We start from the raw sequence: 16,132 nt of genomic DNA, 5'->3' as shown, positions 1-16,132 counted from the left end.
TTCATTGGGTGATTAATGACTGCCCTTTATGTGATAATTGTTAAGTCTGAAACCAAAATTAAAAAATATGAATAATATTTCAGAAGTGTTTTAGCTGCTATCGCTACAAATGACTTCAAATATAATAGCTTCAAGGTGTTTGTTTGATTCAGTAGTTTATAACATTTAAATTAGATTATTGTCTGAAAACAGTTGTTTATTGACTTTCTGAATGACATCTTGTTAAGTGGCCTGATTTTAGTTTGTCTGGTATCTTTAAATAAAGAAGTCTGAGGTACTCAGTAGGTTTTAACAAGAGTTAAATCATTAGATGTGTTTCATGTTTAGATTGGCAGAATAGAGACTACCTTTAGCGAATATTTTGGTTTGAAGAATGTACCTGCTGTTGCACCAGTTAATCCTTGTATCCTCTCATTCATCCTCTTGTAGCATTGTCTCATTTACTTATTAAATATGATTTGAGATTAATCAATTACCCATAAAGAAAACAGAGGAAAAAATACAACCATGACCAGTGGTTGACAAAGCACACAGCTTCATTACACAAGTCAAAGTATAAAAAACTCCAAAGTACTGAAATACTTCCTTTTAAAAATATTTAAGTACTTCTCAAAAAATCTCAAAACATTGTATTTTGAAAATACATAAGTGCATTAAAGACTACATAGAAGCATATTCTTTTACATCATGTTTATCTAGAAACCATTACTTGAAATCTCTAAAAACTATACCATGGATTAAAAACAGCAACTAAGTTACTCCAAGCACAGACAACTTAGTTTGAAATGTTCATCTGGAATTAAACAAATGTTACGTAGCTCAACATGCTTTCTCAGGTTGGACAGTTAATGTTTGTATGTTTGGGCAGAGTGGGAAACAGGGAGAACATTTCAAACGATGCGTATCATTCTTCATTTTGAAAACCTCTAACACGGGCTGACGATATGACCATGGTTGCTCAGGTGGAGAATTATAGCCATCATTACCACCTCTAAATGAACTGCCTGATCTGAGTGAAACATGCTCTGTGTTTGCTCCAGAACTACACAAACACATTTTACTGTCTTAGGGATCAGATTTCAGAAAAGAGATGGAAATTCATGAGCTGACTTCAAAGCAAAAGTAGTGAGTGACTAGAGCATTGATAGAAATGTAGTGGAGTGAAAAGTACAATAATTGTCTTCTGAATGTAGTGGAGTAAGAGTAATAAGTTCCCACAAAAAATAACACTCAAGTAAAGTACAGATACTCAAAAAATGTACTTAAGTACTGTACTCAAGTAAATTTACTTTGTTACTGTCCACCACTGACTATGACACACAAAAAGAAAAAAAGACATAGTAAAAATAATCATATCATTATTTTCATGTCATTATAATTTAAGTAAGTCAAACTCAAATTAATATTTCACCCACTTTAATAAAGACCACCTTGGTCTTCTTCTGAGGGCCGCTTTCGGGTCCCCGGACCCTTGCTTGGGGTGCCCTACCCGGAAGTGGGTGGTGGAGTCACCGTCACCAAACTGGTCACACCACCGTCGACATAGCCCACTGTCTGCTGGGATGAAGCTCGCTACCAGAGACCTACAGAGATCGATACAAATCTAAGATCATTCTATTATCTCCTCGAAACGTCAACTTACCAAAATTCTGTTCGTAGAAGAAGACAAGAAAGAGCCGCGTGGCCAAAATGATGGAAGAAATCGACAGATTTCAGGTGCCGAGCGCGGTGCAGGAGGCGGAGATGCAGGCTGAGATGCAGCCGCTGGTAAGTCACATTTGATATTATGAATCAGTGCTTTTCAGATCTAAAAAATATTATTTTATTCTTTAATCCAGGAAGCTCATCGCACGAGGCCCGTCTTTCGTCATATTTTGCTCTGGGATGCCGACTAATCCATCACCTGCTTGCCATGCGTAATATGGGCTGATGTAGCTGTGAAGCATTTTCAGGAACTTGTGTTGCCTACAGCTAAATGTGAAATCATAACATTTCAGAGGATGCTATTTATTAATAGACCGGCGTTTTGTTGTGTATAACCATAGACTGTAAATAAAAAGTGTATAACAAGCATCCGGCATGCTGCGTAGTGAGCAGCATCAGTCATGTCGACCGAAAAACAAGCATCCCATCCCAGCAGTCAGTGCTGCTGCTACATCCTCAGCATCCATGCAGCAAGGAGCTCCGGCTGCCATGACGTGATCAGACATTGGGATTTAACTGCTAGTCTAAACTCAATTACACCTTTAAACCTTTGTATTCGGGTTTTAAAATCAGCGTGGTTGCTGTGGTGGTGCACTCCGTGGCCTGTAGCGGGGCAGTGGACGACTACAGCCTACAGGGCGGCCTCTGCTGCCGCTCCAGAGCCAGACTAGACCCGAAGCAGTCTGACCTGCAGTCTACAGGCGTCCACATAACCCACCTCCCTGTTTCCCAATTTGGTACTCAGGGACTCCGAGGAGCCTTGCAAAAGGGTCCAGATTAGCCTCAGCAAATCTTGGGTCATTTTAAGTTTAATAACATCTGGTCTTGTGAATGTTTGAGGTGGTGACCAAACTTTAATAATGATAATACTAATACATTTTATTATATACCGCTTTCCCCAAACTCAAAGACACTGTACAATTGTTAAAATCAACATAAGCAAGGAACACAAATCAAACAAAACAACACAACAGTACAATCACAGATTAAAAGCTAATTTAAAAAAGTGAGTTTTTAATAGGGATTTGAATGTTAAGGGGTCAGGGCAGTTTTGGATATGAGTGGGGAGAGAGTTCCAGAGGGTGGGGGCAGCTATGGAGAAGGCTCTGTCCCCCCAGGTTTGTCTGTTAACCATTTTTGTTATCCAGTTCTTATGGAGACTGAAGCTCAAGACTATTTTCCAAAAGCTTTCCCTGTACTGTTTTACACACTAGCCTACTTCCCTTTGGATACAAAAGGAGGCGCCTCATCCTCACATGTTTTATGTATTTATGAATTGTTTTATTCACATTGTCTGGGCATGGCACAGTCTACTGTGCATTACAAACATACATTAATAATTCATGGATGCCTCAGTAATGCACATTTCCGCTCATCTTTCTCTCAATGCCATCTTCCTTTTTTTCTCCAGGACCCGGCCTCGTCCACGGCCTCAGAGGCTGACTCAGACACCAGAGAGGGGGATCCTGTCACCATCAACTACAAACCCTCACCTCTGCAGATGAAAATAGGTGAGTAAGAGCTATGGTATTTCATAATAGCTGTATTAGTATTTAATGATGAATCTGGGCCTGTGAGATGTCTCTGAATGTTTAAATATAACTGGCTGTTATTGTACCGATGTGAGATATTCTCCAGACAAGACAGAGGGAGAGGAACTGTGCAGAGACTGTGCTATATTATTTCATTGGGTGCTGGAATCTGAACAGTGAGGATCAGTTTTCAGAAAGCCTTCTTGTTACAAGGCAGAGTAAGAATGTGATGCTGTGTTATGGTTCAGTCATCCCTGTGTGTTTCTGGAACATTTAAACAATGTAATGTAAGTCAATTATACATTTTTAATTAAGAAATAACGCACTAACTGTTCAATTTTGAGGTGCTCCCAATGGAATACATTTTTTGTTTTAAATAAAAGCCCCACACATTAAAAGTATTAAATGAAACTCTGTTAAAGTCAGACAAAAACAGTGTTTCCTTCTAAAAACAAAGCCTGGGACAAGCAAAGAGCTGGCTTACTGTGATGAAAAGTAAATTGAACAAGCAATCATTAACAGTGTTGTTGATTACTTTTAAATCAACGGATCAACTCTCAATCTGATTAATTTGGGCTCTAATAAATATAATGGACATGCTCATTGCTGTTCTAGCTTATTTTTTGTTTGGGAAGTTTGACTTTTAACCCTTATGAAAAGCCACAGTCCTTAAAGACTTATTTCAGCACCTTGGACAGAGTCCAGTGGTGAGCAGTGACTCTTTATTTGATTTCCACTCTACTTTCTTTGCCAAAGCCTTTAAGAACTAAGAAAAACAAAACAACAGAACTATTCAGAGGCAGAAATGATAAAAAAAAATAGTAGTTTTCAAGTGTAACTGTGTTATCTACTTCTAAAATACAATGGTTGTCTCCACAGAAGTTCACTGTATGCTGCATCTGTCCTGTATGTTTTTACTGCGACCACAAGAAAGCATTAGCTGTATTTTATATTATATGGTTCAGTCTCTGGAGTCTTATCCTTACATGGAAACCCTTATACTGAGTTAGAGATTCACTTAACCTTTGTGATGTTTGGAAATGCCAAAATCTTTCTAAATAAATGATATAATATTGCGCCAATAATCTGCCACCCTACTTAGACTGAATGCAACATTTCTATTTTCACTAGGGCTGTTTTTTTAGTTCATTTTCTGGATAAGACTGAGACCAAACTAATGGGACTCATTTATTTATTTATTTTTGGATTAGTGCTGAGAGAGGAGGCGAGAGCTTTTAATATCACACCAGGAGTCTGTGTTTCCTGGATGTATTTTCTTGCTTTTCAAAAAATATTTTACTATACTATTCAAATGAAACAACCATGCAAGTCTTAACATTAGTTATCATCACATACTGGTCAGCTGACCACTGAATAAAATCCACCCAATAAACAGAACACTTTGTTCTTTGGCAGACATCATGGTCAGAAAGATATTATGGTCCTCTCAAACTGAGAATTTACTTTCCCTGAACATCACACCATCTGGTGAGACTGGTATACAGAATAGCACTATATTCTCGTCAAATATGGGCTTATTTTAGCAATAACATTTGACATCCCAAGGAAACTTCCACCACGTAGTTAGTAGTGTTGTTTCAGCCAGTTCTGAATAGAGCTGTTACGATATCAGACATTTACTAAATATTATTGTGGCCAAAATAAATCACAATAACAATATTATTGCAGCTTACAAGTTTGATGTGGTGAACACCTTGTAACCAAGCGGCAACCTCGAGTCTCAAAATATGAATCCCATGCAGAAGTCTTATAAACTGCTGTTCATGGAGAATCCGCTTGAGTCTGGCTGCAGAAACACCGGAAACCACATAGACGAAAATGGGAAAAGACGATCTTTGTAGCATTACTAATCATGTTTACAGCCTGGTTCAAAAAACGGCTTGGCTCTATGTAGCTAATTTCTCTGTCGGCACACACTGTACGGGGGGTGGATTTTTTTCCAACGCGGCAGTTCAGAAGATATTAAGATTATGAGTTTTTGCTCAAATAAGGACATGACTGACTTGACTCCTGGACGGCACCAACACTTAGCTTTTGGCTAGGAGGCTCAAACTCCGCCTCTTTACGTCACACTATGCCTGGTTGAGTTCCTTATTTCCGATATGGGTGCTGCCGCCAATTGGCTTCAAAACAGCGCTCAGGAACAGATGTCTGACATCACAGATACGATGTCCATTATTTATACAGTCTATGCTTAAAACATTTAAATGATCATGTAAGTCTTGATGAATTCTCAATGAGATGTTTCTGTTGTTTTGTTTTTATGCAGAGAAACAGAGAGAGTTGGCCAGGAAGGGGTCATTGAAGAACGGCAACACTGTAGGAAGTCCGGTCAACCAGCAGCCCAAGAAGAACAATGTCATGGCCAGAACACGGTGAGAAGTGTAAACTGTGGTCCTGGCTTAGTGTAGAAAATGAGACTTCAATCTTTGGTTGGTTTTGGATGTCTTTTTTTAGAAAATACCATAATTATTCTTTGTTCTTTAATTTACCCTTTAAATATGGGTCGGTGCGTACAAATGTGTTAGTGTTATTTGATGAACAGCATATAAAAGCCACAAGACAATAGCATTTATTCATGTGCTGAGCAAGATGGATTTTGTACTAATGTCTAATTTCTGTCAATGGAGCTGAATGAGAATAGTATTATTTATTTTTACTTTGTGAAAAATAGAAAAGAGGCCTCTTTCATGCTATTGTTGCTGTAAAACAGGTGTGATTTTGCCTCCAGGGCCATCCTGTCCTTTTCTTTCAACATCCCTGCCAGTCCCATTCTTACTCACCTCTCTGCTTGTGAATCTACTCTCCTTTATCCACCTCTTCCTCCCCCCTTTCTGTCATATTATGTTACACATTTTTTCTGACCTATTCTCCACACAGGTTGGTAGTACCCAATAAAGGCTATTCCTCTTTAGACCAGAGCCCCGATGAGAAGCCCCTGGTGGCCCTAGACACAGACAGGTGACTACAAACACAAATGTTTATATACTTCTTAAAACATTAACATTATAAACACATAAGTAAAAACCTAACTGGTGTTTTTGTTTTATTTCAGCGATGATGACTTCGACATGTCGAGATACTCCTCGTCAGGCTACTCCTCTGCTGAGGTGAGATATGACAGAGCACATGTCTGCGTCTTAACCTCAGATGTATGCGCTCGTTCAATCACTCCTTCGCCTTTTCCCCTTTATTTTCTACAACTGTCATGAGGCCAATGTCATGTCTTTTTTGGAAGTAAATCCATTTATATCCATCCCACACAACCATGTTAATTCTGTAGGCGTTTAAATTCACAGCAAGTGTATGGTTTTATCGTAAACATACTTGCACAAACACATCTACAAGACACAAAGGGGGAATAAAAATAAAACGCTATCCCAGAGTGTCTGCTACTGAAAATCATTGTCATATTTATTCCCCAGGGTTTTTTTTCTCTCCAACATCTACATCCATCTTTCATCTTTAGTAATGTCAGGCTTGTGGATTTATGTGTGGATATATGCCAAGTTGTCAGAAATCCTTTTGAAATATTCTTCAAATGTTTAACTCAGTTTGGGGACTAAAACAACATTAAACTTTCTGTTTAAGAGAGCAACAGCAAGTTGTAAACAAGCCATAAACCAGTATGATTGAATTCATACTTTGACTCTTCCTTATATGTAAATAAAGGCTTTCTAATTTCTAAAAAAAAAACCAAATCACTTCCGACAGTAGTCATCACATTCATGAAAGAGATTCAGTGAGATTACAGCCATCTGTGAAAGTGCAATAGCCTAGTTTGCTGTGGTGGCCTCTTTAAATTACACCTAATTCAAGCCAAAAGCGGCAAAAGACAAACATATTAAACAATCAAATCTGACAGACCCATGAAGGGATGTGTTTCATTGCCAGATCAAATCAGGTTTCTTTAAGAGGTGCTGTTTGCCCCCTTGTCAGCATATTAGAGCCAAGCTGACTGTTTGCCCCTATTTCTGATCTTTTTTTCTCTTCTCAGAATAGAAATGAGCACATCCCCCAAAATATCTATCATGTCTTAAGACTCTCTCAAATAGTCATTGTTGTTGCTTTTATGCAGGGTAGGCTCATAGAAATAATCTCTGCATATATTTAGTAATTTAGAGCGAGGCTAAAACTACTAAAATTGGATCTGCTTCAACAAGAGAATTTCAGACTCACAATGTCCAGTTTTCTGCCTTCATGTTCTCACTTTAAAAAATTAGAATGCCCACATGGTCAGGTGTGAGTTGGTGGGTTGATTGTTTGTGACACAGCCCATCTCAGCGGGGTTGCAATCAGTCTGATCTATTATCTAATGTTGCTGTTATGCAGAGATATGAATTTCCCAGCTTTGCCAGTGTGGGAAATCTCTTAGCATTGACTTTCCACAAAACTGTCGGCAGGTAATGTCCTGTAAAAAGTTCTCAAGATTCGTGCATGTGTTTATGTTATGAACTGTTGGGAGCTGTTGTTTATTGCTCCCCCAAAATAATAGCCATCGGGAGACACGAGTCCTATGACGTCTCCCCATGTCCTGTCTTCGCCGTTGGTTTTGCATTGAAACATGCTTTAAGCTAAAAACACCACCATGATAACTAAATGCATTATGAGACCACATATTTTTTTCTATCTCTACCTGAAAAAAGAAAGAAAAAAAGTGTGTTTGAGCACTTTCTTAACAATCAATTACTCAATACTTGAACAATCATCATATTTACTTCCAATACATGACAGACTGCACAAAGAAAATGAAAAAATAGTTCAAATTTGAAATGCAGCAAACATGAAACAGAATCAAGCCCAAAGCGTTCTGCTTAAAATCTGGACCTGTTGGGTTCTGATCTGATGAACGAACTCTGCACACCACATTCTGGTGTAGTAGCTGAAAATGGACATGGTATACATTCTCTTGCAGATTCATATCAAAAACTGTATACATACTTATTACCCAGCTTCCTGACTCATCATCCAGCTGTGTTAAATACTTGATTCTGATTGTTCAAAACCCTTTGACAACCCCTTGACGACAATTATAAACTTTGACGAACATGAGCAATGCCAGAGACAACCAGATCAAACATACGTCAATTTTTTGACAGTGAAAACTCAGAATTCTGCTGATAAGGAGGGAGAGAGACAAACAATAGAAAGGGGCAGTGCAAGCAGCTATGTGCAGTGGGCAGTGAGTGTGGGGGAGCAAGGTAATCAAATTAAAGAGGCTGGTTTGGAAATTAATACTGAACTAGTAAAGGTTCAATTAAAATGTAGAAGTTAGTCATAACTATCCAGAAATGAAGTTGTGCAATATGCCTGTAGTGCAATGACTCTTACGTTATAAATATGTGAATAGTTGCGATAAATTAATCACAGATCCTGTAAGTCTGATTATTTTTTTAAATCGTTTGACATTTTGTGAAACAGGCTTTGTGTCATAACAGTTGGTTCTTAACATGCTAGTTTATTTGCAAGTGTTGGAAGTTTAGTTTTAATGAGCTATGTGATGGTAAAAGGGGGGAATATGTCATCGTGATTGACAGCTCTGTTGACAAATGCGGCTCCTGCAGTGCTCTTTACTTGATTAGCAGAGGAGAAGAGAAGCAGCCAGAGAAAACCTAATGGACACTAACAAAAGAGTCATTGAACTGTCCATAGTCATGAGTGTCTGCTTTAAATCAAGTCAAGAATCTGTACTGCTGTAGATTGTACCAACCTGAGGGATCTTTGCTGTTTTATTCCAAAGTTAAATGTATATTTTGGTTAGTGGAAGGGGTGTGAAGTCAACCCCACACCTCTGTAGCAGGGCCCATTGAGGCAGTATTTTGGCTTCACTTTTGACAGTGGGATGAGATGGAGGCACATTATTTAACTTAGTGTACAGTCTATGATTCATATGTTTCATATGTTAACCTGATGGCTGAGCTGCAAGTGGTCTGAAGCCCAGTTCTGGCCCACAGCTCTGGAGCCATTAAAAAACTGCTCAGTCAACCTCCACTTTCTCTCCTCCCTGTTCCCAGCAAATCAATCAGGATCTGAACATCCAGCTGCTGAAAGATGGTTACCGCCTAGACGAGATCCCAGACGACGAGGACCTGGATCTGATCCCGCCCAAATCAGTCAACCCTACCTGCATGTGCTGCCAGGCAACCTCCTCCACCACCTGTCAAATACAGTAACCCCACCCCTCTGACCTTCTGCCCCTCCCCCTTTCCACACAGTATAACCCCCAATCTTCATCTGCTGTGAGTTTCCATCGCTGCCAGAGAGGTGACGGTGAAGCATTGGTAGATTGTTGTAATACCAGTTAAGTGCTATGATGATACTGACAATGAGAAATAATCAAATTAACATATAGAAAGTTTGGTTTAAAATCTAGCTGAGGGAAGGCATATTGAGATATTAAATATGTATTTAAAATATTAATAAAAGTGATGGTTTCCTCCTATGGTAGGACGAGCACTTGGGTTTAAGAACCTCTCTCCCGATGTAACGTTGGTATTCATAGACAAAAAACAAAAGGACATTTGATGCTGTAAAGTGATTCCCTTAACCTGAGAAATAAGAAATATAGTCATACCTGCTGACTCAACTGTTCTGCTTACCTGGATTCTGGGTTGCATTTTCTATTTTTTTTTCTTTTTTATGTTTTTATTTAAACGCTTTAGTTTTCTAAACCTGTGGGTTCGGTATGATTGTATGTGTTGATGCGGAGATATTTTAAAAGCTTGGACTGCGGTCTTGAATCCCCAAACACAGGCTGCTTGGTACTGTTTGTACTGTAGTGTACAGGGTTGTTATGTAGCACAGGCCAGGTCGTTGCACTCATTTACAACACCTTCAACACTTTTTCCACTTTTTACCCTGATGGCTTGAGATGATTCAGATCTGGGTTTTAGCATTGAATGTATGAACAGGAATCAAACTGCATGATGATCACTGGACTGAATAATTAAATGGGAAATAAAGTTAGTAGCCTGTTGCACATTTGACTTTTTTTAACCCTGATTTTAAGTGCAATCACATGCTGCTGTTATGACATTAGCTTGACTTGTATTGTTTTTAATTTGCACATTATTGTTTTTATTTCTGGACCCTTATGTATCTGTGAACTCTTTCCTGCATAGCAGTGACAGTGTCTTATCTGGAATGAACTGTGTCAAAAGGGAATGTTACATGATGCCCACTTAATTCACATGTTATTAAAGCCAAAGGGATAGTGGGGGGATGTTAGAGAGATTTTTCAGCACGCACTGATGTGTTAACCTCCACTACATCAACTCTCAGTGTCACAGAACCTGAGGAGCACTGAACACTCCCTCCTTTACATTTCTAATTTAACTTGAGATATCATCAAGGGAGCACACAGGTTCAGCCCAGAAAGATGAACTACTGTCTGTGACACAGACACAGACACAGACACAGACACAGACACAGACACAGACACAGACACACACACACACACACACACACACACACACACACACACACACACACACACACACGTGCATGCATACAAACATACAGTGGTTTACTTCTGGGTGGGATTTTGTTTAATAATTCCAACATCTATGACAAGTGGTTTGGAGCACTAATATCCTCTCCCTCTCTTAATCAAATGATAATTTGCAATTAGAGTTTGCCTTAAGTACAGAGAAGTTTAAAAGAAGTGTGTATTTATTGCCATGTTGATTGTTTCGTTTTTTTTAGGAGTATTAATTTTTTGTTTACATTTAGAAACGGGTGATTCTTGATTTGTTTCTCTGGTTTATTTTTTTAGAATGATTTTCATGTATTGTAAACACTTCCATTACAGTATTTAACAATGTTATTGTTATGTGCAGTGTATGAAAACAATAAACACAAAGCTAATGGAGCACGGTTCTGCCCGTTTTTTTGTCTCATGTCTTTATCGGTTACAGCCTAAATGAGAGGACTTCATCAATGATATTATGCTTTGTTGGACTGAAATAATGAGCATATGCTTAATAAGAATAATCATTTTAATGTTAAAACTGTTGAGCAGTAATTATAACACAGTCATGGATATTGCGATAACAGTGGGTCTGCATTGACAGTCCCTGATAACGGTACAGTAGCATCAGAAGTAACAACTTCAACCTGAAAGGCACCAACATCTAATCACAGTCATCAATATGCCAAAAACTAAAAACAGAATTTATTTTAGAAATATCTGTAGTTTGTGTCCTAAGAGGTGGTTGACACCTCACTGTTCTCTATCTGGGCGTTGTAATGCATTATGTGGCACGTATAAAAGAAAACTGATATAAACAATGTTTTTGGCTCCTGCAGTGGAGGAGAAATACCTCTTACAGCGTTATTAATATTATAAAAGATTACCAGACAATTTAAAAAAAACATTGTACCAAACAAATACATACAAACATGCTGCTTGATGTAATTCATTGATTCAAAAACAAAGTTTCTGAGTTTGCCTCAGACTGAAGGATAATTCAAAAGAGTCTGTATGAGCTTCTGTGGTGAGAAATGTTGTGCTTCCACGCCACCACCAGGGTGTGATATTTTTCATGAAATCACCATGCACCTCATTATTCCCTGAAATGATGCAGTCCAGATACAGAGTAAACAAAAGTTTGTTTCAATGTGCAGCAACCGGCACTGTTGGCATATGAGACAGTCATTGATATTTAACACAAATAATCTGATGATGTTCATTTAGGTAGTTTGTCCCCAGTTTGAAAATGTAGAAATTCCTCTCGGGTACAAAACCCTTGAAGGCACAGACGTCCTTGTTAACAGTTAACAGACTTTAACTTAAAAGAATGATTATGTTCTTAACCAAAAAAAGTGTTCAAGTGAGGAAGTAAAGTCTCAGACTTCACTCTTAATGTGTTTTACCCTGTTGTGTTTTCCTGCACTATTAACACAACTCACAATAAAAAAAAAAACACGTGTATTAGGGTCTTTCAAAGGTATTGTGGTGCGGTTATTTGAAAGTGTATTATGACGTGAAAACAATACAGATTCAACACGCTGCCAAGACCTATAAGCTCACAATGACTTACTAAGTCCATACCCAAACATAGACATTCTGTTATTTTCTATATAATAGCTTTGTCTTATTACTCTCTAATAACATTGAACTACAGTATACCGAGTACATCATCCATCTCAAGATACTCTGTTTAATCTATTTACAAGATAACACTGTTTCTATTCTGTACATTATCCTTGTCCTTGACTGGAGAGTTACTGTACAAATATGAGTGTGTGTGCAACAATAATATTCACCAAAGCATTATTCCATAATATTCGATTGCAAATGAGGTTTGTGCTGTAAAGTGAGCACATGTAGTGTTAGTAAAAACTTTATATGTACATGAATGCCTCTGGGGTTGCATGTTGATCCAGGAAAAAGAAACTATACCACAAAAATAAAAAATAATTAAAAATGGCAAAGCATTGAGAGCCTGTGTGACAGCCAAATAACCCTTAATAAATACCAATCACCTCATGCAATAGGAGGGGAGGCTCTGCTTTAATTAAAGTCATGTTCTAATTCATGTTTTTGTCTGCTATAGCATATCTTGACGTGCATAAACAAACGTCGTCTAATAGTGGTCTGGCTGTTCCATTTGTCTTGACAGAAATTGTTTAATGGTGCACACACCTCCCCAATGGGTGTGCCTGTGTTTGTACATGACTCTGTATTCAATGCATGTTCTTTTATGTATATATGTACAGTATGCGAGGGGGGGTTTTCTCACACCCCAACAGGGCTTTGGTCTCCGGAGTCAGAGGAGGACAAGGACAAAGAGCAGCGGCGTCTCTTGGCCGCGCCGCAACCTTGAAGCATACTGGGATGGAAGCCTGCGTGTCGTCGGGCATGTTTGGTCAGGTGGTCGCTCCTCATGAAGCACTTGTCGCACAGGGGACAGTTGAAGCGCTTCTCGCCTGTGTGTGTGCGGTAGTGACGTGTGAGCTCATCTGATCGGGAGAACTTCTTGCCACAGTCTGGCCAGGTACACTCGAAGGGGCGCTCCCCTGAAGAAACACACACACACATTTTTATCAGTAAACTTTCAAGGACTTTCCTTGAACTGCACAATAACCATAATCCCATATGTTTTGCTGATATTGTTTTTCCTTCTTATTGTTTCGGGACCAACAGACCATGCAGCCTTATTTGTAAAATAATAATATTGATATTGCTTCCTTTAATATTACTCTGCTGCCACTGTCTTTATTAAAACTACGTTATGTGCATTTTTTTTAAATGGTTATTGTTAACACTGCCCTTTACAACACTTGCTGGAAATGAAGTGATGCATTTTTAGAGAGAGAGAGAGAGAGAGAGAGAGAGAGAGAGAGAGAGAGAGATGTAATGTGTTATGTGTAATGAATATATATGTAATTTATATGTATGAATCTTATGTGCTTTGGCAAAAAACATGTCTTAGTTCATGCCAATAAAGCAAAATTGAATTGAGAGAGAGAGAGAGAGAGAGAGAGAGAGAGAGAGAGAGAGAGACTGCTTCGTTTGTTTAAATGGTTTAAGGTGTAGGATTTCAAGGCTCTAAAAAGAGCATTAACTTTGCATACATGCACCTCTTGCTGAAACTAATCACTCACATTGTGTTCAATACCAAAATCTAAATCCTGAGCTTAAGGAACAGATGCAAAATGATGCAATACGGAGGAGGAGGAGGAGAAAGTACAGATTTTTTTCAAAGGCACTCGGGTTTCTGCAATTTATTTCGTGGGAACCCCAAAATTTCAGAAGGCATGCATAAACAACAGTTTCTTAGAACAATAACAGAGCATATTGATTTAGAAGTAATGACTCACGATACGGTTATAAAAAACAAAAAGAGAAAAAAGAACTCATGGCTCCCTCCTCCTCTGCCTCCTCCTGCACGTGCTCCATTGAACCACATGTCTGCCCTTGTTTACAACCCGACGTGAGGGGGGGAGGGGGAGGATGACGTATGAGGAAATAGTGGTGCAGAGAGGGTTATCTCAGGACAAGAACATGTGGGGACAACAGTGTCGCAGTGACCTGCAAGTGAATCATAAGCCAACATGTCGACGTCTACCTCACTGTCAGTCGCTGTTATTGCAATAATATACGGAAATTAAGCTGTAACCGGTAGTTTAATAATATGGGATTAATAAAGGAGATTATTACTGGGGCGTTATTAGGATGACATAGTGTATCGTGGTGCTGGTGGATGACTGATCACACCTCAAACAATCTAACGTGAATCGCTTATATGGGCGGCGGCACGCGGTGTTCCCAGATCGGTGTGTGGGTGCGTGTCAACAGAACATTAAAACACATCCCCCCATGATCTCCAACACCACCATCCCCCCCTCCCCCCCTCCTCCTCCTCCTCCTCCTCCTCTCTCAGCCTTCCTCTGGCCCCTTATGGGACCGTCAATTACACCCCCCAGCAGGGGCAAATTTCATAGGACCGCCTTTCCTATAATCTGTTATTCATTACAGGAACATGTGGTTTTTAAACTCATATCATATTCTGTCACACCGTGAACTATAGGCCCATTCTATATCATAATATGATCTGATTTCTACGTGTATGTGAGCTGTTTTAAATATAGTTGTCAATGTGCGTTTGAAATCAAATCGATGTCAGAAGTGACACAGACTGGTTCAGGTAAAGTGGACAGGAACTAGAACTGGGGTTTGGTTGGACTGTCACCTCGATCTGTCGCCTGCAGAGCCACCACTTACCGGTGTGCACCCTGAGGTGGGCTTTGAGGTGGGACGATTTGCCGTACATCTTCCCACAACCCGTGAAAGGACAGCAGTGTCTCTTCTCGGGACACTCCTGTCTCGTGGACACCGCCTCTGCCTGCGCCGCCGCCGCCCTCTTGTTCCGGGACTGTTTGGGTGCCACCGAGCCCCTCTGGCTGTCCCCGGCGTTCAACCGGCAACTCCCCCGCTCCACTTTCTCCACCGAGCCGGTTTCACTGCCCCCGAGACATCTGCTGCCTCCTCCGGCGTTAGGGCTGCATTTGTTCAAGTCCAATAAAATCATAGCCACCATGAGTAAAGTCCTGTTCTCTGGGGTCTCTTTCAACATGTCCTCTGTCCGACCCGGTGGTCTGCTGGGGACACAATCTGCAGAGAGCTCGACCTCCGACATCACTACAGCAGATCCGGATAAATAAAGAGGCAGTGTGTTTCAAGTAGCTTTCTTTTCAAAGAACAACGCGATAAAAGGATAGTTTAAGGTAATCAGTCGACAGCCCTCCCAGGAAACATGCGGTTAACCATCCACACGTGTCGTCTTCAATGTGACTATTCCGCAAAGGCTGCGTTTTCTTGTTCAGGTTGCAGGGTGGAGAAATAAACACCCCCACGGGAAAGATAGCAGACTGAATCACTCACGGTTCCTCCTCTCTCCTATCCTCTCCTCTTCTAAGTTATTTTCTACTTCACACTAGATCGATAAAACAGAGCGCTTTTTCCACGCAGCTATTGTGTCTGCGTTTATTCCGCCTTTCTGTGCACTGCCACACATGCGTCAACTTGTCCTATTTTACTGCGAGCAGCACATCTCGAACTCCAAGAAACAATTTCGCGGAATCCCACGGTGTCATGAGAAAACAGGGCTGTGATTGGCTGGAAAGAAACATGACTCGCTTTATGGAATTACCTATACAAGGCTGACTGATGGATGACTGAACCTATCACAGACAGGAAGAGATTGAAAAGGGGCGGAATCAGACCCATGTTGCTTTCAATGATTTTAAATGACTGGGAAATATGGTTTCCATTGTCCAAAATTGAACTGATTAATACTTTAACTAAAACGAGTCGACAAAAAGTGGACAACACAAGTTAAACAGCACATATCTGTAAAGCAATAACATAT

The 16,132-nt window shown here is 39.8% G+C and overlaps 2 protein-coding genes across 2 annotated transcripts; one reads left to right on the top strand and one right to left on the bottom strand.

Annotated features, from left to right (window-relative positions):
• Positions 1 to 1,496: 1,496 nt before the first annotated feature.
• Positions 1,497 to 10,233, top strand: fam219ab (family with sequence similarity 219 member Ab). Its single transcript, XM_034692172.1, has 6 exons — positions 1,497 to 1,767; positions 3,116 to 3,215; positions 5,527 to 5,632; positions 6,138 to 6,218; positions 6,313 to 6,367; positions 9,272 to 10,233. Exons 1-6 carry the CDS (start codon positions 1,690 to 1,692, stop codon positions 9,428 to 9,430), a joined length of 579 nt encoding a protein of 192 aa, XP_034548063.1. The 5' UTR covers positions 1,497 to 1,689; the 3' UTR covers positions 9,431 to 10,233.
• A 1,003-nt stretch (positions 10,234 to 11,236) lies between these two features.
• Positions 11,237 to 15,894, bottom strand: klf9 (Kruppel-like factor 9). Its single transcript, XM_034692171.1, has 2 exons — positions 14,986 to 15,894; positions 11,237 to 13,277 (listed from the first exon to the last, which is right to left on the bottom strand). The coding sequence occupies exons 1-2, from the start codon at positions 15,398 to 15,400 to the stop codon at positions 12,997 to 12,999; spliced, it is 696 nt and encodes a 231-aa protein (XP_034548062.1). The 5' UTR covers positions 15,401 to 15,894; the 3' UTR covers positions 11,237 to 12,996.
• Positions 15,895 to 16,132: the final 238 nt, after the last annotated feature.

This window comes from Notolabrus celidotus, chromosome 9 (assembly GCF_009762535.1).
Source record: "Notolabrus celidotus isolate fNotCel1 chromosome 9, fNotCel1.pri, whole genome shotgun sequence".
Lineage (NCBI taxonomy): Eukaryota > Metazoa > Chordata > Actinopteri > Labriformes > Labridae > Notolabrus > Notolabrus celidotus.
The sequence above is the reverse complement of the archived record's forward strand: the minus strand, read 5'-3'. Positions and strand labels throughout refer to the sequence as shown.